This window comes from Triturus cristatus, chromosome 4_1 (assembly GCF_964204655.1).
Source record: "Triturus cristatus chromosome 4_1, aTriCri1.1, whole genome shotgun sequence".
In the NCBI taxonomy this organism is placed as follows: Eukaryota; Metazoa; Chordata; class Amphibia; order Caudata; family Salamandridae; genus Triturus; species Triturus cristatus.
This window is the reverse complement of record NC_140585.1, coordinates 318,646,085-318,668,945: the sequence shown is the minus strand read 5'-3', so window position 1 is coordinate 318,668,945 and position 22,861 is coordinate 318,646,085. Positions and strand designations below refer to the sequence as shown.

The 22,861-nt window shown below is 45.6% G+C and overlaps 1 protein-coding gene across 2 annotated transcripts in view; it reads right to left on the bottom strand.

The window, feature by feature from the left end:
- Positions 1 to 22,861, bottom strand: part of NINJ2 (ninjurin 2) — a 487,209-nt gene that overhangs the window by 34,963 nt on the left and 429,385 nt on the right. For both annotated transcript variants that reach the window (XM_085652265.1, XM_085652266.1), the window contains exon 2: positions 8,471 to 8,702. In XM_085652265.1, coding sequence (XP_085508391.1) covers positions 8,471 to 8,702 — 232 coding nt within the window. The remainder of the gene's footprint in view (positions 1 to 8,470; positions 8,703 to 22,861) is intronic.

The window sequence follows — 22,861 nt, the reverse complement described above, 5'->3', positions numbered from 1 at the left end:
AAGAATGCTTATGTATGTGTTAGATGAAATCTATGTTTTGTTCTATTTTTTTAATGGGTATTGTTAAACGTTTTTTGTGTATATGGGGGCCAACTAGTCCTCCTGTTACCTTCAGTAAGTCCCACACAGCAGGATTGCTGAGATGTTGTCAGAGGCCCCACCTCCTGTCTCCACCACTCTTTAAATGTGTCTCCGGGTGCGCTGCTAGTTGGGAATGAAGTCCCTTTGGCTCCAGAGGGAGGTTGGGGGCAAGAAGCCCTCCTGGTACCTCCTGTAAGTCCTACACAGTGGAATTCCTAAGAGCTGGTTGGAAGCCCAGCTCCCTTTCTCCACTACTCTGCAAACGTGACTACTAGTTAAAAAACTTTAGAAATTCTCTACAAAAAACAAAGGTTACAGGGACGTTATAGCTAACAAATAGAATTAAAAAAACCTTAGAAATTCACAAAAATAAAAAACAAACGTTAGCACATTATAGTCAGCAAACAGAATTTTAAAAACCTTAGAAATGTACTAAAAAAATACAAAGATTACAGGGATGTTATAGTTAGGCTGACTTTTCACTCGACCAAAACCAGAGAAATTCAGCCGTTATAATTACCTAAGTTAACTATAACCTCTGCCCCCGCAAAGCACTGCTTATGCCTCACATATTACATCACTCATGACATGGTCAGTGACATCACTCATGACATCTCAAATTACAACAGTGATGACATCATCCACATCATCTCTCTGACGCACCCACTCACACCCCTATTGAATCTTTTAATCACCCACTGCCACTCCCACACCACCATCCACACACCCATTGACAGAGCCATACCAGTACTTACACAGCCACTCACTAATTCATAGATCTAGACACACATTCACTTGCTCACCCATACTGCCACGCATACACCCGCTCAGTCACCAATACAGCCATTGACCTATCCACTGATATACCCATACAGGCACTCACACACTGAGTAAGTCACCCATAGAACTACTCACACACCTACACACTCACCCATACAGTCAATCATACAGGTACGTACTAACCCAGTTACATACACATCCACTTACTTGCTCATACAAATAGCAACAAATACTCATTCACCTAAACAGTCACTGACAGAAGCATGCACTCATCCATATAGCCACACTCACATTCACTCATGCATGCATACAGTCATGCATATACCCAGTCACTCACCTATACTGCCTTTCATATACCCAGTTACTCACCCATACTGACACAAGCACTCAATCACCGACACAGCCATACACACTCACCCATACAGCTTCTCACACATGCACTCACTACCCCATACAGGCACTGACTCACCCACCCACTCACTCATTCATACACGCAGTCACACACCACCTCACCCACACACATACTGACACCCAGACAACCATAGAGATAGTCAACTAATCAATCACCCATATAGCCATTCACATACCCACTAACACACTCATACCCCCACTTAGACATAAACTGACATACAGATACATTTACACAACCAGTCACTCATCCATACATTCACTGAGACACCTAATTACTCACTTATAGTCAGTCACGCACTCACTCAGTCATCCAAACAGTCACTCATGCAACCACGGATTCACCAATACACCCGGGTATATATATATATTTAACACTCATTAACTTTTTTAAAACACTCAGGGCCTTATGTAGATGGCCTGGCATTTACCACGTGTGATAATCAAGTGGGGGAAAAAGAAGCTTAGGTCCATTCGGCTTCCTAAAGTTACTTATAAATCACAAGGGGGGAGAATGGACCACTTGTCCTGTGTTCCCATGGTCTTATTGGTTGTATCCTTCATAAAAAGACCCTCATAACATCTACACAGGTCGAGGGCGGTATATTTTCATTCTCCGCCGTTTGTGTACTGTATCAGCAACATCATTGGGTCATTTTTTTGTAAAGATGCTGATCTCCACCCGGAGGAAGACCTACTGGTACTGACAGTAGTGGTCAGAGATATCGTGAGTTGGTGCTTGTGGTAAAGTGAAGATATTAAAAGTTAAAATCCCTGTGTCACTTTTAACCTCTATAATTTATTCCGGAGGCAGTGATTGGGAGTTTAAAGAAGTGTTGTGTGCGTATTGAATGAGTTACTGTTCATTCGCACCTCTTAGTGGGCGGATGAGTTACTGTTCATTCGCACCTATTAGTGGTCAACATGTTTCAGCCCTCTGTGCATTCTCGGGGCTTTCGTCAGGACCGGACTGGGTTGTGTAGGACCAATGAGGTTCTACGTACAGTGATGTAATTCACCACTGGGATATGTGGGTCAGATCAATTGTATCTGTACCTAAAGGAAAAGAAAAAAGGGTGGTGCAGAAGGGTAAAGAAAACAATAGCATTGTAATGTTTTTCAAGCATAAAATGTTGAGACAGTATTTACAAGGAACATACGCAGTGGCAGTTCAATATACGCAACATTGTGCTTTAATTTACACACTTTGTGTGGACATGGTGAGGACAGAAGGAATTAAGTTAAAGATACATAGTGGTAAAAGTAACGTTGTGTCACCAGGAGTATCTGATATTTTCAGTATTTTGTCAATATTTTTGGTTAAATAAAAATATTGACAATTAAACCGATACCGCAACCTTTAGTTGGTGGTAAATAACGAATCCCCACGACACCCACACACTCCCCCTACATCTCATTTCTGTATTCGGAATTTACCGAATCGGTAAAAATTACCGAATCGGTAAAATTACCGATTCGGTAATTTTACCGATTCGGTAAATTCCGAATACAGAAATGATCCCCCTACATCTCAGAAGCCTAAATACTGGTCGGTAACGGTATATTTACCGAAAATCGGCCGTTACCGACCGGTATTAGGCTTCCTACATGAGGCCCTCAGTCACTGGATGATGTAATCACTGATGTCATCAGTGATGCCATTTTAGATGTCATCAGTGATGTCCCTGACCATGTAATGAGTGATGTAATATGTCAGGTCATAAGCAGTGCAAGTAAATATAACAGCTGAATTATTCCGGTTTTGTATGAGTGAAATGTCAGCCTAACTATAACATCCCTGTAACCTTTGTTTTTTAGTGACTATATGTATATATATATGCGTGTGTGTGTGTGTATATATATATATATATATATGTGTGCATGTGTGTGTGTGTGTATATATATATATATATATATTCACTGAAAAAACCATAGGTTTCAGGGACGTTATCGTTAGAAATTAGCATTTAAAAAACCTTAGAAATTCACTGTAAAAAGATGTTATAGTTAGTTGGATATTTCACTCGTACAAAACCAGAGAAATTCGGCCGTTATATTTAGTTCAGCTAAATATAACTCGCGCCACCGCAATACACTGCTGATGACGTCACATATTACATCATTCATGACATGGTCAGTGACATCACTGATGACATCTCAAAGGACATCACTGATGACATCATCCAGTGACTGTGTGTTTCTATAAAGTTTAAATATGTTTTATATATATGCCAAGGTGTATTGAAGAATGAGTGGGTGTATGAGTGTCTGGATGGATGATTTAGCAGGTGCATGACTGATTGTATAAGTGAGTGCTTAAATGTGTCTTACTGAATACATGGGTTAGTGACAGATACAGACATTCACACAGTTTAGTTTGTCAGTTGGTGTGTAAGCGGTTGCATGGGTTGGTGAGTAGCTAAATGACGATCTATATGGGTTATTGATTGGTTGTCTGAGTATCTTTATGGGTGCCTGAGTGTCTGTGTGGGTGGGTGGGGGTGTGTGACGCTGTGCATTGATGTGTGAGTGGATGATTCACTGGGTGTATGGGTTCAAGAGTGCATCTGTGAAGGGCTGTATGGGTGGGTGAGTGTGTGTATGGGTGTGTTGGTGAGTGAATGAATGCCTCAGTGGTACATGTGCGAGTAATTGCATATGTGAAAGGCAGTATATGTGAGTGTTGGAGGGTATAAATGACTATATGTGAGAGTGAGTGATTGTGAGAGTGGCTGTATGGATCAGTGTGTGCTTGTATTAGGTATTGTATAAGATTGTAAGTATATGTTAGTACATGTCTGAATAAGTGAGGTGGTATGTGTATAAGAGTATAGGTGTGTAAATGGGAGTGTGATTGATTCTTTGCATGACTGACTAGGTGTGTGAGTAACTCTATGGATGAGTGGCGGTGTATGAGTGTCTGTATAGATATGTGAGTGTATATGAAAATGCCTTATTGATGGTTGACTGCATGTATGAGTGACTTTATGGGTGAAGGAGTGGATGTGTCTGTAGACCTAGGAATTAGTGAGTGGGTATATACTAACTGGTATTGGTGTGTCTATGGTTTCGAAAATGGTAGTCTGTATTTTAGAGTGGGTGTATCAAAGGTTATATTAGGGTATGAGGAGGTGCATCAGATTATCAAGTGGATGATGTCATCAGTGATGTCATCAGTGATGTCATATGAGATGTCATCAGTGATGTCACTGACCATGTCATGAATGATGTAATATGTGACGTCATCAGCAGTGCATTGCGGGGGCGAGAGTTATAGTTAGCTGAACTAACTATAACAGCCATATTTCTCTGGTTTAGTACGAGTGAAATGTCCAACTAACTATAATGTCCCTGAAACCTGTGTTTTTTTCAGTGAATTTCAAAGGTTTTTTAAATGCTAATTTCTAACTATAACGTCCCTGATACCTATGGTTTTTTCAGTGAATTTCAAAGGTTTTTTAAATGCTAATTTCTAACTATAACGTCCCTGAAACCTATGGTTTTCCAGTGAATTTCAAAGGTTTTTTAAATTCTAATTTCTAACTATGCTTACAAAGGTAGGACATGTGATGAAAGAGTTAGAAAAGCGCAGAAAGAAGCAAGACAAATGCAGAAAGAGGCAACAGAAGTACAGAAAGACAAAGAAAAGTGCAGGAAGAAGGAAGAGATGTGCAGAAAGAACCAATAGAAGAGCAGAAAGGCCTCCTGTGCCCCCAACTTTTTGCTGAAGGGTACTGGTGGTAACTGACTCTGACTAACCAGGCCGAGAGCCAGTGCTATGCTAGAAAAGATACTTAGAACACAGTGAAAACACCTACATACACTGGGAACACTATGCGTTGGGGTACCCCTGTGATGAGCATGACCTCCTCTGTATTTGCCATGAGTTAGTACCTGGGTCATTGCATGGGTAGTGACAGGATGATTAGAGTGCTGCAAAGAGATTGCATGGTGAATTTATAGGTGCTTGTGTTTTGGCGCAGTGATTAGATAAGGACATGGAACTGGCTGGGTGATTGGATGAGTGCATGGGTAGTGACAAGGAGATGGCTGGACTGCGTCAGTAGTGCTCAGGGGATTGTACCAGTGCATGTGTTAGTGCCTGGGTCATTGCATGAGTACATGGGTAGTGACTGGATGATTACAGTACTGCAAGGAGAGTGCATGGTGAATTTATAAGTGCTTGTGTTTTGGCGCAGTGATTAGATAAGGACATGGAACTGGGTGGGTGATTGGAGGAGTGCATGGGTAGTGACAAGGAGATGGCTGATCTGCATCAGTAGTGCTCAGGGGATTGTAGCAGTGCATGTATTAGTGCCTGGGTCATTGCATAAGTACATGGGTACTGGCTGGATGATTAGAGTACTGCAAGGAGAGTGCATGGTGAATTTATAAGTGCTTAGGTTTTCGTGGAGTGATTGGATAAGTTCACACATGTCACATCATGCCCACCCCCTCCCTTCACCACTGTGCAAACGCGCCCCCTGGCGGGTTTTAAGTTGGGGGATCAATTCCCCTTCAATCCTGAGGGTCCCTGGGGGCCAATAGCCCACCAGGTACCTCCAGTAAGCGCCACAGAGCTGCGTTGTAGAGAAGTGGTTTGAGGCCACGCCCCTTTTTACACCTCTCTGCAACGCAGCTCTGTGGCGCTTACTGGAGGTACCTGGTGGGCAGGTATTGTGACGTTTCCATTGGCACCCAATCCGTTGATGCGGGCCATATTCTAGTAGGGACCTAGGGCCAGATGTAGGTAAATGCATGTTTGCGATTCCTTAATAGCGATTTTTAGGGAATCGCTAATAAGGAATCACAAATTGCCATGTAGGTAGGAATAGCAATATTTTTTATTCATATACCTTCCCATTCATTCCTATGGGCCAGCAGGCCCATAGGAATGAATAGGAATTGCTCCCACAATTTGCGAGACACCAAGAGGCACTCGCAAATTGCGGGAGCAATTTCAAGGGTGCCAGGGCTCCAAAAGGACACCCTGTAACACCCCTGAAATATGCATGTGTGCACTTGTGGCACACATACATGCCCTAAGGGCAAGAATGTGTGCCACATGGCACTTAAAAAAAAAAGCAGAAAAGTGCTTTTTTAAAGGAAATCGCTAATTACCACCAACTTGAAGTTGGTGGTAATTAGCGATTCCTTAAGGCTAAAGTGCACTTTCTTTTGTGCTACCTACATTGTATTTAAGGAATCGCAATTTGCGATTCCTTAAATGCAAGAGCAAAATAAGAAATCGCAATTTTGCGATTCCTTATTTTGCTAGTATGTTTCAAGCATATGCAGGAGATCCGCGTTTGCCTGTAGGGAACGTGGACACGTCAAAGTGGTGATATGAAAATATCAGTTTATTTTGTCAGGTGAAAGGTATGCCCTCGGCGTTATATATGTTTGTATAAGTTTAAACTTCGAGCTTCTCGGTATATTTGTGGAGCTAGCCAGTATTGCGTCCCATTCTTTATCCGTCCATGGTTGTCCTCTATCTACTTCCCACCGTTCTCGAAGGGCCGACATGGGTTTCAGTGTGTGAATGAGAAATGCCTCTCCTAGCCAATGTACGATGTGTGATCCTTTCCCCATGACATGTAGGTATTGCAACAGAAGATGTGTCTCCGGTTCATTAGTAAGGTCTCCCGATGCCGCTGTTAGGGATCTCATAATAGAGTTGTGTAAAAGAAATTGTCCTGAAGGTAAGTCATATTCTGTTGTCAATATCTCGAAAGGCAACAAGGTACCATCTGCGTAGAGGTTTACTGATAACACTATATTGCACAAAAATGATAATGTGTGGAAAGGGCTTTCAGTGAATATTTATTATTTCTGCATCACCAAGTAAAGTGTCTCGATTTGTTCTGATCCCATTAAACTCTTTGTTTTTATAGCACTTCTTCAAAAAATGTGCTTCAATTTTGCTTTCCTCTCTGCTGAATGCCTATAGTTTATTTACATGTATTTACAATTTGTGGGGTTATTTAAAAAATGACACCCCACAGCCTTTCCTTTCGTATTTCATGAACCCCAGCAAACTTGTCACATAATTCACTTTATTTTTCTTTCTCTGATTGCAGATTAAGGGGATTTTGCAAACACCAGTACTCATAATAAAAACATAAGTAGCAGACGACTTGGGATGACAATTGACCTGAGTCTTTAAAGAATAGCAAATGTGAGAAGATAAATACTGAATTTAAAAGCAACTTTATATATTGCTTGGACTTTCGTGACCCACCAAAAAATCGGCTCATGACTGACCAGTGGGGCGCAACCCAGAATTTTGGAAACACTGGCCAGGGGGCATGTTCATATTTGTGTGAACTGTATTCTATCCACAGTAATATAAGGTATCTGAGAAGCAAAATCTGAAAAATGTTTACTTAAGCTTCCACTACGATGGGCCTATTTTGACCTCAAAGGTTTAATCTCAAAGTCACATGAAAGGGGTGTGCATTGGACTGGGTTGGAACATTAAAATCGATGAGGATTTGAAGGGGAGAAGACAAAAAAAGATTTTTTATCTAATGATTTCTGTATGTTAACTATAAATGGATGGAGGTAACGGTCACTTCGCAGATCAAGTAACTAGTGAATGCGAATAAGTGATTGCGCTCGTTGAATATCTGTCATACACATTTTCGATGTTGATTGACGTGGTGCTGAGACACTCTCTGAAGCCTGCTTTATAATTGTTCTTTGTACAAACTCTTATTCTGTGGAGGAGGTGATTCACATTGATCTGCTATTGGTTTGAAGTGCATGTCAAGTGTTTTTTTAGTGATTTACTGATAAATAGGAGATGGGAGAATGATTGACAGATGGCCAGGCAGGACTTATTTGTGCCTAAATTTGTTTGTTTTTTAAGAGTGTCAAGGCCTCTTTTTAGAGTGGCCAGGTAGACAACCTGTTAGATGGAAGCGCAAACTCTGTGGAGGAGAGTGTCACTGCTTCATCAGCAATGGGTGTCATGATGGGGGAAGAGAGGATGCAGTCTTCATAAGAACTTGCTTTGAGAGATCCAGATATATTGTACTGGCTAATTATCCGGACACAGTAAGACATCTTTAAATGAAAGCCATTTTGACCATACCCTCAAAATGAAAATCTTAAAATTGAAAACAACAATAATTGTGTAACGAGACACAGACAAGCTTAGTTTCATTCCATAGAAGACAATGAACTGGCAAATTCTTACCAATGATGATGAGCATGATCCCGATCACCACCTGGAAGAAGAGGGAGATGCTGATGAGCACGATGAGGGTGGCGTAGTACTGGAACGATGGACCCTGTTCCAGCACAGCCTTCAGTTGTGTTGCGTTGGCCATGAACAGGGCCACGTCCAGCATGCTCTCCGCCACGCTCTTCTTTGTGGCATAGTGATTAATGTTGATGGGAATCTCATCTCTACGGGAAGGATTGCCCATCTGAGAAGGAAAAGAGTCAACATGAGAAACTGGAGTCGCTGCTGCCTTGGACAAGTGATAGTTGATTCAGTAATCCAAAAAGGTAATCAGTCATCAACAACAGAAGGTACATGCTAACAATATAACTAAAAAATACAATAACACATTTTAATAATGCCAGTTCAAAGGAATTTAGCAATTGATTTTTGAGACTGACATCCCAAAGCGAAGAGCAATTTTGTTTTTTTGTATTTCCTTGTGGTAGACTGGTGAACCAGTTCCATGAAGAGACAGCCAAGTCTATAGTAAACCTGATGCATGTTCTGACAGGCTAGTTTCTTTGAAAAGCTTGCTCTGTTGGAGCAGCATCAATCATCAATCAGGCATAGGAAGCACTGCCATGTAACTCTCAGATGCTTGACCCTGTGATGGTCCAGTGCACTGGACCCCATGAGAGGGGGTGGCTAAAGGCGACCAGAGTTGCTATTTGGTTTAGAGTAAGTTACTGTGAAAATGAATATCCTGAAAAACAATTTTGTGATTGTTCTAATGCTCTACTCCTAGTTACGTCTTACTGTCCTCTGTCTGCCTTGCCACTGTCCATCAACCCGTCCATGCTTCCAGGTCCACTGTAAATCAGGGTAAATGTTCCATTGTGAAATCCATGCTGTACTGATCTACTACACAATGGTGCAAGTCAGACGTAAGGTGCATGGTGAGGGCTGAATGGAAATCTATACTGTGGGACAATGTAGACCTTCTTTGTAAAAACTCTTCATCTGTTGCATTATCTGCGCTCCAGTGTCTCATGCCCATACAGGGGCATTGGCAGGGCCATCCAGATGTCTCGCTAATTGTCTACCAGTGTATGGTGCCAGAGAGCACTGCCATGCACTGTGGATGTGTCAGGAGCAGGGCAGCTGTGCCTGCTGCAGGTCAGAATAGGTGTGAATTATGAGAGCCATGCACATGACTCAGCACTGGGCTCCTAGGGACTGATGTAGGACATAATAGAGGATAATGAATATTGGTCGTGATGCACTTGTTTGTTACTTTACTTTTGTTACCAAAACTATCTAAAACAATCTTTTACGTCCTTTTAAATCTTAGGGTGCACTTAGTAAAGGGGCTCCGCCCCGGCCCATGTCATATAAATTATGAATTTCTAGAACCTCTGTTCTAGACAGCGTGTGCACTACTGAGTCCCCCTTGGGGGTTTCTAACCAGTGTAACTCGGTTAAACTTTGTCAGCAATAGTGAAAAACAATAATAACAGAACATGCAGCTATGAAACACTCCCAAGGTACACGGATCACAAATGTAGCAAGCCTGAAGCCTAGTCCTAAAGCGTCCGGATCCCTGAGTAATAAAGAAAATAAAAAAACAAAAGAAAAACACGATCAGGAAGTGATGCAAAAACCGGTCAGGAAATAATACCAAGAGCACTGCTCTTAACATATCCTGTTGGTCAAGATTAGGCACTCTCTGGTTGTATTAACCTCGTTATTCCCAACTCAGAGGGTTTACGCGATCGTGTTCCAAGCGAGCGCCTTAATGAACATAATAATGATAGAGGAGCATTGTGAGAGCTTAGTGAATGTCTCAATACTGAGACCAGAGCTGGTCATTATATGGAGATGCCTCGCGAGAGCCCTACTCTTCCCAGGGGGCACAGTGTCTTAGGTCGGCCTTCCTTTAGCGGCGCAGTTATATGTGCCTACTGAAATAGTGCTTGTGTGCACTCTGGTGAACTCTGAAGTATTGGAAAAGTTCATTGGTTACCCTTCAGACCTGCTTGTGAAGCTTCTGGTTTTTTTTCTTTTTTTTTTCTTTTTTTTTTCTCCAAAAACCTTTATTGCACATAAAAATCAATACAAACATGGGCCTACAACCCCTAGGGCCGGCCGCTAATATATACATGTTCAACAACATCAAGGAAGCAATGGGCCCCCTGGGGCTCAGCCGAATTGACAAAGTACTGAGTGCACCTCAGAAGTTATCAGGATACAGAAATTTTAGAAATACAAACAAAAAAAGAAAAATAAAATAACACCAAAAAGACAAGGCGGAAACCATCGAAAAGAGGGCGTCTAACCACTGCCGGGGGACCACACAGTACCAACTCCACCCTCGGGTGGTCAATGAGGATGATCAAGGGGGAGGTGGGGGCGACGGGAGAGCCACAACTATCTACAGGTGAAATGTAATAGTCCGGGAACCTCAGGATCAGGGGGACAAGGCAGCATCAGATGAGTCCACGAGGGGAGGTGTGCAGATGTTCCCTCGGTACACGTTCCACTGGCCCCAAATTCTACCCCACGCCCCCGGCTTACCCCGAGCCACATACACAGTCTTCTCTCTGCACATGCACCAATCCATGTTCTCCTTCCATACTGACACGGTGGGAGGCCGCCGGGAACCCCAAAGCTGTGCGATGTCCCTCTTAGCAACAATGTTCCCAAGGGCCGCCCACCGAGTCTGAGCCGCATTATAGTCATTAGGCTCCCACACGTTAAGCAAACATCGGCGAACCTCAGGCAACAGGGCGACCCCAGTGACACATTCCATGACAGCATGCACCCGGCGCCAATACTCCGCCACCTCACGGCACTCCCAGAGAACATGGAGAAAAGTGGCGCTGAGCCCACAGCCGCGCCTACAGAGCCCGTCTTCAGAGAAACCCATCAGAACTAAACGAGGGCCCGTCACGTAGACACGGTGGAGAATTTTAAGCTGGACAAGACGGAGACGCGCGGGTATGGCCACCTCCTTAGGGGAGGACAGCGCAGACTGCCAGTCCTCGTCGTCCAGTTCCACCCCATCCCCGACCCACGCCTCCCAAAGACGCACGAGAAGATCCGCCCGAATGTTTATTAGTTTTTTATAGATAAGGGAAATAGTACTGTCGGGCAAGTGACCGTCGAGTATGCGGTCCTCGAGTGGCGAAGACACAGGGACTGCAGTCCCCGCCCCGATGGCCGAGAGCAAAGCGTGTCGAACCTGAACGTACCGAAAGAACTCCCTCTCACTCAATTCGTACTCACTCTGCAGCGCAGCGAAGGATTTAACCGCACCCTTCACCCAAAGGTCACCTACTCTGCTGATGCTAATCGTGTCCCAACGCTCGAATCCCTTCGTCGTCCAGAGGCTTCCCAATCTTTCAGACGCAAACAAGGGGGTCGCGCCCGTCAGGCGATCATTCCAGCCCATGGCCACATTCGCAGCCTTCCACAAGCGTACTGCAATCTTAGTGGGACCGGTTAAGGTCCTCCCAGCCGATCGAGAGTAAAGCGCTCTGCTAAAGTTGCCGCCAGGCAACAAAAATATATCCATTTCGAAAGCCGGATTCGGACCAGGTGCGTACGTTGCATGGTTAATAGCAGATAGCTGGGAAGCCCAATAGTACCTCCTGATGTCCGGGAGCGCGATGCCCCCGTCGTACCAGGGGAGAGTCAGTTTTGCAAGAGCAATACGTGCACGACCGCCCCAAACAAGTCTCCTTTGCAAGCTCTCCACTTCCCGGAAGTAGGCCGCCGGAATAATATCAAAGGAGTTCTGAAGTGCGTAAAGGAATCGGGGAAGAGACATCATTTTAAAAAGTGCCGCACGACCGAGGGGAGACAAGGGAAGCTTACGCCAACGGGCCACGTCTAACCTCAATCTCCGAAGTGGAGAGAGGAGATTATGCTCGTAGCGGACAGCAGGATCCAATGAGACGTACACCCCCAGGTACGTAAAGCCGGAGCTGGAGCTTCTGGTTTTTTAAGAAAAATATTTTTTACAATATGCTGTAAAATGCAGCATTTGTTCTCAAAGGATCCACTGTTTTCTTGAAATAAGGACACATTTGCCCTCTATCTCACAGAAAATCATTTGGCCCACTTGCCCAGTGTAATGTTAGATTCCTTCTCAAGCATGTGTGTCCATTTCTGTCTCCTCTGACTATCACCTCTGCTTTTCTTCCTCAGTTTTGCCATACTATCCTCTCCCTCGCCTCTTTCACCCCTTTGTATGAGCAGGTGTTTCGTTTTCTAGCACAATTTCGATCCTGAATTGTCTACAGCCAATTTTGGAAGGTTATAGTTCGCTCAGAATCCACAATTTAGTTTCCACATCATACACTTGGTCCTGTCCACCTTCCTGGTGATCTGCACACCTAGTCCAAGCACTTGACTGGGAAGATTGGTACTCCTGATCACACAATGGAGCTGATAACATGTTGGGCACAGCGGTATTCCGGCTATTACAACTGGCCCGGTATTCCTGCACCTGGATTTCATAGGACAGAGAATGCCAGACACAATTTTATGGGTTCTGAAATCCAGCAGGTAAAATAAGTGTGGACTTCTACTGCAAGAGCCCTGCACCCGGTCAGTCACCTCTTACAGTAGGGAGGTGATTGCCATATGTGATGAAACCTTTGAGAGAGAGAATGTCACTGATGACATGCTGCAGTTCTGATGAGGTGTGCTGTGGACGGGGCAAAGAGGCTTGCTAGTTGTGGGTATGGTTTATGTAGCTGCATGGCTGGTTATAAGGGTAGAGCTAACCTATAGCTGGGCAGGGCCTCTGCAATTATGCGATTGTGCGACCGTGGCGATTTTCGCATAATTATAGATTTGTCACATAATCCATCATCTACTGTATAATCTGCAGATTTTAACGAAACGATTTTTTGTTTCTAGCTCAAACGGTTCAAAAATTAATAAAAACACAGCAGCACGTGTTGCCGCGCAGTGGAAGGCCTTTTGCAAAGGTTGACTTGTCACCTTTCTGTTTCTTATTGCTATATTTGGGTATTAAACTGGTACCAATGAGATACACCCAATGCCCAGACAGTGTTAACATGTGTAAAAAGTTCAAAATAATGAAGTAATACTATTAAAAAATATGCTGCATTATGCCCCATAATTTAGCTTTTCTTGTCACATAATTTACTCAGCCCTGCGGTATAATTCGCATTATGGCCCTTTTGTGCCGCATAATTCCAGTGGCCCTGCCCATAGGGCAATTTGGTGCCAGAAGGGCTGATCTGACAAATCAGTGTGTCTGCTTGTTGCATTGTATGGAGGGCCGGTTTATACTGTGAGTTCGCTGATATTAACACAAGCGGTGCCTGCACCATGCACAAATGCATGCAGCCTCCCATCCCTTGCAAACATCCAATGCAGGGGGGTTTGGGTGTGATTTTTTTTTTTTGCTGTTTTATATAGGGAACTTTGCCCAAGGGCAATTAATCACTTTACATGATGAGCACCAGATTACATCACAGACGGTCAGGTTTCTTTTTTTTAAATGTAGGCACTGGGAAGGTGAAGTGATTTCAATAGAATCACAAAATTTCGAGCAGACGCTGGGACTCGAACCGGGTTCCTAATTTCTAAAGCAGTAGACCACGTCTCCTCCGAGTAGTTCAAAACCGCCCGGTTGCCAAATGCGGGCCACTAGTAGCTAGCTCTCTGATTCGCTAATCGTCTGAGGGGGAGGGCATTTTTATTTTGGTGTCTGTGCATACATTTTGCTCGTGGTGCAACGCTTCCTTAATCATCCGCTAGATGGCGGCCGAGACATTTTATAGGTGTCCCTAGAATAAATGAATTACATTGCATTTATATTAACGAGCATTTGAAAACCTTTCGAATTATACCAAACACGGCAGAATATTATCTGCGGTTGAACGCCTCCCCCCAAAAAGGATATCATGTTTCATACATGCCAAACTGGTTTTTCCTTCTCTTTTCATGTTCGGTTGCATTCTTACTCTTTTCAAGTTCGCTTGCATGTTTCTTCGACTGCTGCATGTCTGTCTTTGCCGTGCCCTTTGACCCCCTTTCGGCTCTCTTCTGTTCCAGAGCGCTTGCTCAAAAAGTCATCTCATATTATTATGATGGCCTCCCCTACACGGCTTTAAGTGTGGGCAGGTCCTTCCTGGTCGACTTAGAAACTGGTCCTTACCCGACTCTATGTTAGTGGCAAAACCTGATAAATTTCTGAACAAAGGCTGCAAAAACCTGCAAAGCATTCCATTTCAGTGATGTAATCGCTGTTCGCATGTCACGTGTTTTTACTTCATCGTGGGTTCCCTGAGGGCAGGGGGTATTTCAAGGAGCTGCGTTTCTGTATTTTTCCCAAGCAGCATATGACTGCTGTCTAGTGCAAACTTCACACTGAGCCTCCACCAGGTGTCTGAGTGAGTTCAGTTGTGTGTGTGTGGGGGGCGGGAGGGGGGGGGGGGGGAGATTATCAATGACACGAATGAAAGCTCTGAAGTTGAGGCACAAGGCAGTGTGAGTTTCCCACAGTACCATCAGTGAATCATAAAGGTCTGCAGACTAAACGCACATCCATTCCTTGGCCTCTCCTTCAAGGAGCATACAGAGCGATGGAATTCACAGTCTCGTATTTTCAGAATTGAAAGATTTTAAGTTGAGTATTCATAACACAATTGTTGGTCGTTTATCTTATAGAGTTAACATGCTTTGCAAAACCAATTGGTCTGGCCTGTTTTATGTATAACAGTTGGTTGTTGTATGACATGCCTGGATACAATAACAGAAAACTCACACAGAGGCACCCAAATACTAGTCAGCAGGCACACTGCATGAAGCATGTGATTTTAATTTACATGTTTTAAGCCAAACCTCTTTGAAGGATTTCTAGTTATGTCCCTGCAAAGAAAAAGCAAAAGTGAAGAGAAAAACCTAGGTATAGAAGGGACCCCCTTAAAAGGAGAAAGAACAGGTCTTATCTCCTGTTGCCCTCACACACCCCGGAGGATGTCATGCTTCATCATCGGGCAATGGCTCCTCGTCGGGCCCGGCGGTGCAATGCCCAACGGGTCCCCCCCGAAGGGTCACTTTGGCGGAGCTCTTTTAAAGTCAATGCCGGATGGTGCCTGAGGGTATGTAGGGTGTGGGTCCAAATGAAGAGGGCTACAAGGTGCGTGCAGATAACAATAAAAATGTAAAAAGGGTTGCTAAGGCCAAAAATTGACAACGGGAGTAGTTCCCATAGAGGCACATTAGAACCCCATGGGTAAACAGTTACCCTTACAGGCATAGATATGCATGTAATGGATCGACGTGTTTCGCGCCACTGGTGCCACAAGGGTCATAGGCGCTTCTTCAGGATCAAAAACAATCAGCAGTGAAGTGCACGTGAAGTGAGTGATAAAAAGCACATGGTCAGTGACTGGCTGCCGCCCCCCTCCCTATGACCTCACCCACCCCCAGACACAGGAACATAGAACGTGGTATTTATTTATTTATTTATTTATTTATTTACGCAACTTTTATAGCGCGACAAATACCCGAGGGTGTCTCGGCGCTGTGGAGCAACTAAAGTTCATCATCCTACCGTCTTCTCACTGGTTAAACAACCATGTTTTCAAAAGCCTACGGAAACTAATCAGATTCGGAGCGACTTTAATGGCAATTGGCAAGAGGTTCCAAAGTTTTGGAGTAGCCACGAGAAAGCGCCTGTCGCCCCAGGTGACTGATCTCGTACGTGGCACCGGCAAAAGACTGGTATTGGCCGATCTTAATTGCCTTCTGGGGGTATAGAACTGAAAAGCTTCGATCAGGAATCTGGGTCCAGTGCCATGTATGGCCTTATAAGCAATACAGAGGGCCTTGAATTTAACGCGGCTCTCAACTCTCAGCCAATGAAGCTGACGAATACCAAGGGTGGTAGATTTGCGGCGAGGGATGTTGAGGAGAATCCTAGCAGCCGCGTTCTGAATAGATTGCAGCTTCATTATGACACGCTTCTGAGTATGGAGGAAGAGAGCGTTCCCATAATCTATTTTTGAGAAGACTAAGGTAGAGACCAGAGTCTTCCCAGCTGACGGAGGGAGATATGGTAGCAGCTTCTTAATCTTTTTCAAGATGTAAAATGAGGATGACACAACCTTATTGATATGGAGGTCAAAGACCAGCTTGTTGTCAAAAATCACTCCCAGATTTCTGGCTTTTTCCACTGGGACAGGTGGATGGCCGAGCTTTTCTGGCCACCAACCGAGAGACCATTCAGGGGAAAGTTTTCCAAAGGTCATGATCTCGGTCTTGTCCGAGTTAAGCCTGAGGCAATTCAAGGCCATCCAAGTACTGACCTCGAGCATAGCTTTCTGGAAGTTGGCTGCTACAGTAAGGCCATCCTTATGGATACCCAGCACCAGCTGGGTATCGTCTGCGTACGATGTTAACTGTATCCCATAGGCCTTTATTATCCTCGCTAAGTCCGCTACATAGATGTTGAAAAGCATAGGACTTAGCGAGGAGCCTTGTGGGACTCCACAAGGGAGTGCAGAGATGGGAGAATAAAAGTCTCCGAGCCTTACTGTCTGGGTACGGTTTGCCAGGAAGGATGAAATAAGATCCTTGGCCCGACCATTTATCCCCAGAGCTGTGACACGGTCGACAAGAGTGACATGGTCGACCGTGTCAAAGGCTGCTGACAGATCCAAAAGGATAAGAACAGCCGCCCCTCCCTGATCCATGATCGTCCTGATCTCATCAGAGGCCTTTATCAAGGCAGTCTCTATTCCATGCCCTTTCCTGAACCCAAACTGCGTTTCGTCGAGAAGTTGGTGGGTCTCGACGAACTCTGAGAGCTGCTGATTCATCAGATATTCGCATACTTTGGCAGGAAAGGGCAGGCACGCAATCGGTCTGTAACTTGCGACAGCAGTGGGATCTAAGGAAGGTTTTTTTAAGAGGGGTTTAATAACAGCCTTCTTCCATATACTAGGAAATTGGCCTGTTAGGAATATATTATTGCAGATTTCCATCAAAGGGAGGGAGATCACTTCTGTGAGTTTCTGCATCACGGACGGAGGACAGGGGTCCAAGGGGGAGCCTGATTTAATAGTGGAGATGATTTTAATCACATCCTGATGTGAAACAGGTGAGAAACAAGTGAAGGAGTCAGGATTAGGGTGCGACAGTACTTCTTTCCTGCTGTCACCTCTATGTTCAGTTCTGATGTCATTTTCAAATGAAGCGAAAATATCTGCAACCTTAGTGGTAAAAAAGATGGCCAGTTCATTGCAGAAAGTCTGTGAGGGCTCCACTCCAGGCCCAATGGAGGGGGTGGACAAGGTGGTGACGACGGAGAAAAGTTCTCTGGCAGAATTAGCAGCAGTCTCGATTTGTGCTGAGTAAAAAACTGTTTTTCGGGCCAAGATCGCCTTTTTATAAATCATAAGAGCGTCTTTATAAGTTTGTCTAGCTGTGGGACAGTAAGCTTTCCTCCAGCGCCTTTCTAAATTCCTACAATGTTGGCGATGTAGACGAAGATCTTCATTATACCAGGGGGCCGAAGGAGATACTCTATTGGGTTGCGTGAATTTCTCTGGGGCCACTAGATCAGCGGCACTTCGGATCCAGTCCTGAAACTCTGAAGCTGACAATGACAAGCTATTTCCTCCCTGAGGACAGAAGGAGGCCAAGGAATGCAACATCTGAGGGAGATCTGCAGTTTTCCAGGCCCGGGTACCTATCTTGGTGCGAGGTCTGGGGTGCGGCAAGGCAGAAAATCGTGTATCTAGTTGAAAAATAATAGCCCTATGATCTGACCATGTAATTGGAATAATATCTGATACAGTAATATCAGGATCATTAGTAAATAGCCCGTCAAGGGAGTGTCCAGCTTGATGTGTGATACCCTTGACTAATTGGTGCAGTCCAAAATTGGAAAGATCAGTCGTAAGTTGGGCGGTGTCTGGGTTGTCCTGATCTTCCAAATAGAAGTTGAAATCTCCCAATATAGTAAATTTATCTGAACAGATGACATTGTCACTCAGGTCAGAGAGGGTAGAGAGAAAAGAGTTACGGGGGCCAGGGGGTCGATAGAGTATTATACCCTTTAGTGCCCGCTTGGGATTAATACTGATAGCAAAAACCGCTGATTCACAGTTAACCGAATTTATAGGATCGAGTGTGGTGCGATATTTATCCTTGTAAATAATTGCAAGGCCCCCACCTCGTCCTATAGGCCTGTATCTTTGGAAGGCGGGAGGTCGCAAGACCCCCCGGCCGTATTTATTAAGTTATAAAACAATAAAATTTATGATTGCACGATAAACAGTTATACAAAAATCAGCAGGACATTAGATACATTATTGTCAACAGGTGTGAGTGACTATCCTTAACAAAACTCTAATACAGATTGTTTCCTAACCGAGTCTAACATCCTCCTCTGCATTTTTGTATACTAACATTTCAGGGCCATATGGCAAGGTCGCTAACCGGTGTCAGGTCCTACTAGCTGCGCCACCCCTAAAGATGTGCGCATGCGCAGCCGGGCCCGGTAATTACCCGGTCCACGCCGTGAACTTCATTTACCCACTTAAGGAGGGCCCTTACTCTGCGCCATCCGGTGACGTCATGAGTATGCACGCGCGGGATGGCTACCAGCCTAAGGAAAGCGTGACTCCCCAACCCGCGCCCCTTTGAAGCACCAGTTACCTTGCCCCTGAAGTTCTAGGAGGGGCCAATGTCCCCTCCCCCTGGGCGGGAACCTCCATAGGATGATTCCCGCCCCCTCAGACCTTAAAATAGTTGCTCACCGGTCATGACCTTACCGCACGCCCCATTCCTAATAAATACGACGTGTGGGGGAGCGACCAAGGACCGAGAGGGTCACCTGGGCGCTCCCCGCTTCTTTAACCCCCTCAGCAACCCGCCCCCTCCCCCCCGACCCGGATGTCGATTAGCGACATCCGGGTCAAGGGAGGGTGGCAACCAATCGGTGGCAGGGCGCGCCCCAAAGGACACGCCCCACCCCCGAGAGGTCCCGGAGGTAAGGGCGGTCGCCGCACCGCCATGCGGGCGGGGGGGCCAAGAGCCCCCCCTTTTCATATACCCTCATGATCAGTCAGGGTGAGCCAGTGCCCTGTTTCCCATACAGGGTGGCAGTAAATTGCTTATCCTCCTGATGGATACCTAGGGTAGAAACACAGAATACATTATAAGCAGTATGTGTATCAGTACAACTTGATGCCACAAAATGTGCCACAATCGTGTGCACAACCTGCCACTATAAAAGACACACAAGCCAGAACTTCGGGGCGTCCCAAAAGTTACCCATGTACCATTTATCCCCTACCGGGATTTTGCCACTCTAAAGAAAGAGAAACTCTCAAATATGTGCGTGCCCATAAATATTCCGTATTACACCGTAGCCGGTCTAGCAGACACCCTTAATGTCAGATGGAGGACCAGGGTGTCAAAATTATGTACAGTACCCTAGACCACAATGTGATTCTGCATAGGACCAGTCATATATGGCTACCTATTTCCGTATGGTAAACGTTATGTCACAGGACTTACAAAAGGGAAGCAATTCCAATAAAAATTCCTTACCCAGCATTATCAGGAGAGTCCCTTCTAAGGCCAGAGACGGTGGACCCCCGCACCCAAACGGACTGTAATAAAGATGGATATTTAAAAGAGAGCAATCATGAGAGGGAGCATAAACACCAAAGCCCAAACACTACAAGGGCTGTGCGCGAGCCGTGCTCTAATCGCTCGGAATGCCCCTTCCTCAAACGCCCCTTACTTAACTTACAATGGTGTCCGGGTGCGGGCTGCAGAGTACCTGCCCCGTCCATACGTCTCCTCCCACGAGTTACCAGGGGACAATGCCCGGACTAAATAGTCGAAATAGAGAAGCCCGGGCAGCGTCTACATCCGGGACGTAGATCCCTCGGCGTGACAGGGCACTTGCGCAGGTGCGAGTTCCCACCGCGCATGCCCCACCGGGGAGAACTACTCACCCGCGCATCGTACTGCATATGGGGATTAATGTTATGATCACAACTATGCGTGAATAGTACCGAAATTTTATAATGAAGTGACGCCAGCCCAGACAGTCCTAATGAATGAGTCCTGACATCTCTCCCATAGGGTAAACGCCCTATGGGAGAGATGTCAGGACCCACTGCCCCTATATGGTTGGCCATGATGATAACACCTCATCATTGTGTATGCTTTTGCATTCTGCGGTAGTAGCGGCCGGCATGACTCGCGGGTGTGGGTGCGGGAGGGTCACACGGGGGTAATTTAAATTAAAAATTAAAAAGTTAACTTACCTTCGCCGGCCCGGTCCTGCGTCGTCTGCGCCTCTTCCTGTTCCTGTCTCCGTCAGGAATAGGAAGCAGGCAGCCTCCGTCCCCTTCCCTAAGCCAATCACAACGATGCAATAGCAGCGTTGTGATAGGTCGGTATGCCGACCAGCAAGGCGTCTATGGGGAGGCCATTTTCTCCCTACATGGAGAAAAGGCAGAGTGCGCATGACTGTCTTGGTCGGCCAAACAGTCAGCACCCTCAGCAGTGGGCAAGCCACTCCCCACGTGCCCGCTCCCAACCAAACACTTCTGCTTTCTCGTGGTGACAAGAAGCAGAAACATAAAATAGTATTTTTACCATTTTATGTTTCTGCTTCTCGCACTGCGAGTAAGCAGTGGGCCGACGCTCCTCTGCCCTAGTTGAGGAACCGCCCCTGCATTGAAATGGACAAAAAATATATTTATTGAGTTCTGCATAGTGTGAACTTGACCCGAAGGTATCAGAGCGCGTCACATTCTGTCCATCAATTGTTGTTTTTGCATTTGTCACCCCGAGTGGGAAGGGTATGCTCAGACGTGAGTCCCTTGCTTTCCATGCCACTGGAATCACGCTATCCTGGCTGACGAGGGCTGAAAGCCCGAAACCGGTCCTAGGATGCTTGTTTCCAGTTCAGGGAGGACCTGGCTTGGCAGTTCGGGCTGGACTGTTCCCATGGGGCACAGGGTCAAGACTGATTTGCATATGGCTGGGTTCAAACTGGAATGGCATGGTGAGCAAAAAAACGATGGATTTAGGCCCAGATCTCTGTACTGGGGTGAATGTATGACATTGTTCTGCATTCTGTCCATCAATTGTTGTTTTTGCATTTGTCACCCCGAGTGGGAAGGGTACGCTCAGACGTGAGTCCCTTGCTTTCCATGCCACTGGAATCAAGCTATCCTGGCTGACGAGGGCTGAAAGCCCGAAACCGGTCCTAGGATGCTTGTTTCCAGTTCAGGGAGGACCTGGCTTGGCAGTTCGGGCTGGACTGTTCCCATGGGGCACAGGGTCAAGACTGATTTGCATATGGCTGGGTTCAAACTGGAATGGCATGGTGAGCAAAAAAACGATGGATTTAGGCCCAGATCTCTGTACTGGGGTGAATGTATGACATTGTTCTGCATTCTGTCCATCAATTGTTGTTTTTGCATTTGTCACCCCGAGTGGGAAGGGTATGCTCAGACGTGAGTCCCTTGCTTTCCATGCCACTGGAATCAAGCTATCCTGGCTGACGAGGGCTGAAAGCCCGAAACCGGTCCTAGGATGCTTGTTTCCAGTTCAGGGAGGACCTGGCTTGGCAGTTCGGGCTGGACTGTTCCCATGGGGCACAGGGTCAAGACTGATTTGCATATGGCTGGGTTCAAACTGGAATGGCATGGTGAGCAAAAAAACGATGGATTTAGGCCCAGATCTCTGTACTGGGGTGAATGTATGACATTGTTCTGCATTCTGTCCATCAATTGTTGTTTTTGCATTTGTCACCCCGAGTGGGAAGGGTATGCTCAGACGTGAGTCCCTTGCTTTCCATGCCACTGGAATCAAGCTATCCTGGCTGACGAGGGCTGAAAGCCCGAAACCGGTCCTAGGATGCTTGTTTCCAGTTCAGGGAGGACCTGGCTTGGCAGTTCGGGCTGGACTGTTCCCATGGGGCACAGGGTCAAGACTGATTTGCATATGGCTGGGTTCAAACTGGAATGGCATGGTGAGCAAAAAAACGATGGATTTAGGCCCAGATCTCTGTACTGGGGTGAATGTATGACATTGTTCTGCATTCTGTCCATCAATTGTTGTTTTTGCATTTGTCACCCCGAGTGGGAAGGGTATGCTCAGACGTGAGTCCCTTGCTTTCCATGCCACTGGAATCAAGCTATCCTGGCTGACGAGGGCTGAAAGCCCGAAACCGGTCCTAGGATGCTTGTTTCCAGTTCAGGGAGGACCTGGCTTGGCAGTTCGGGCTGGACTGTTCCCATGGGGCACAGGGTCAAGACTGATTTGCATATGGCTGGGTTCAAACTGGAATGGCATGGTGAGCAAAAAAACGATGGATTTAGGCCCAGATCTCTGTACTGGGGT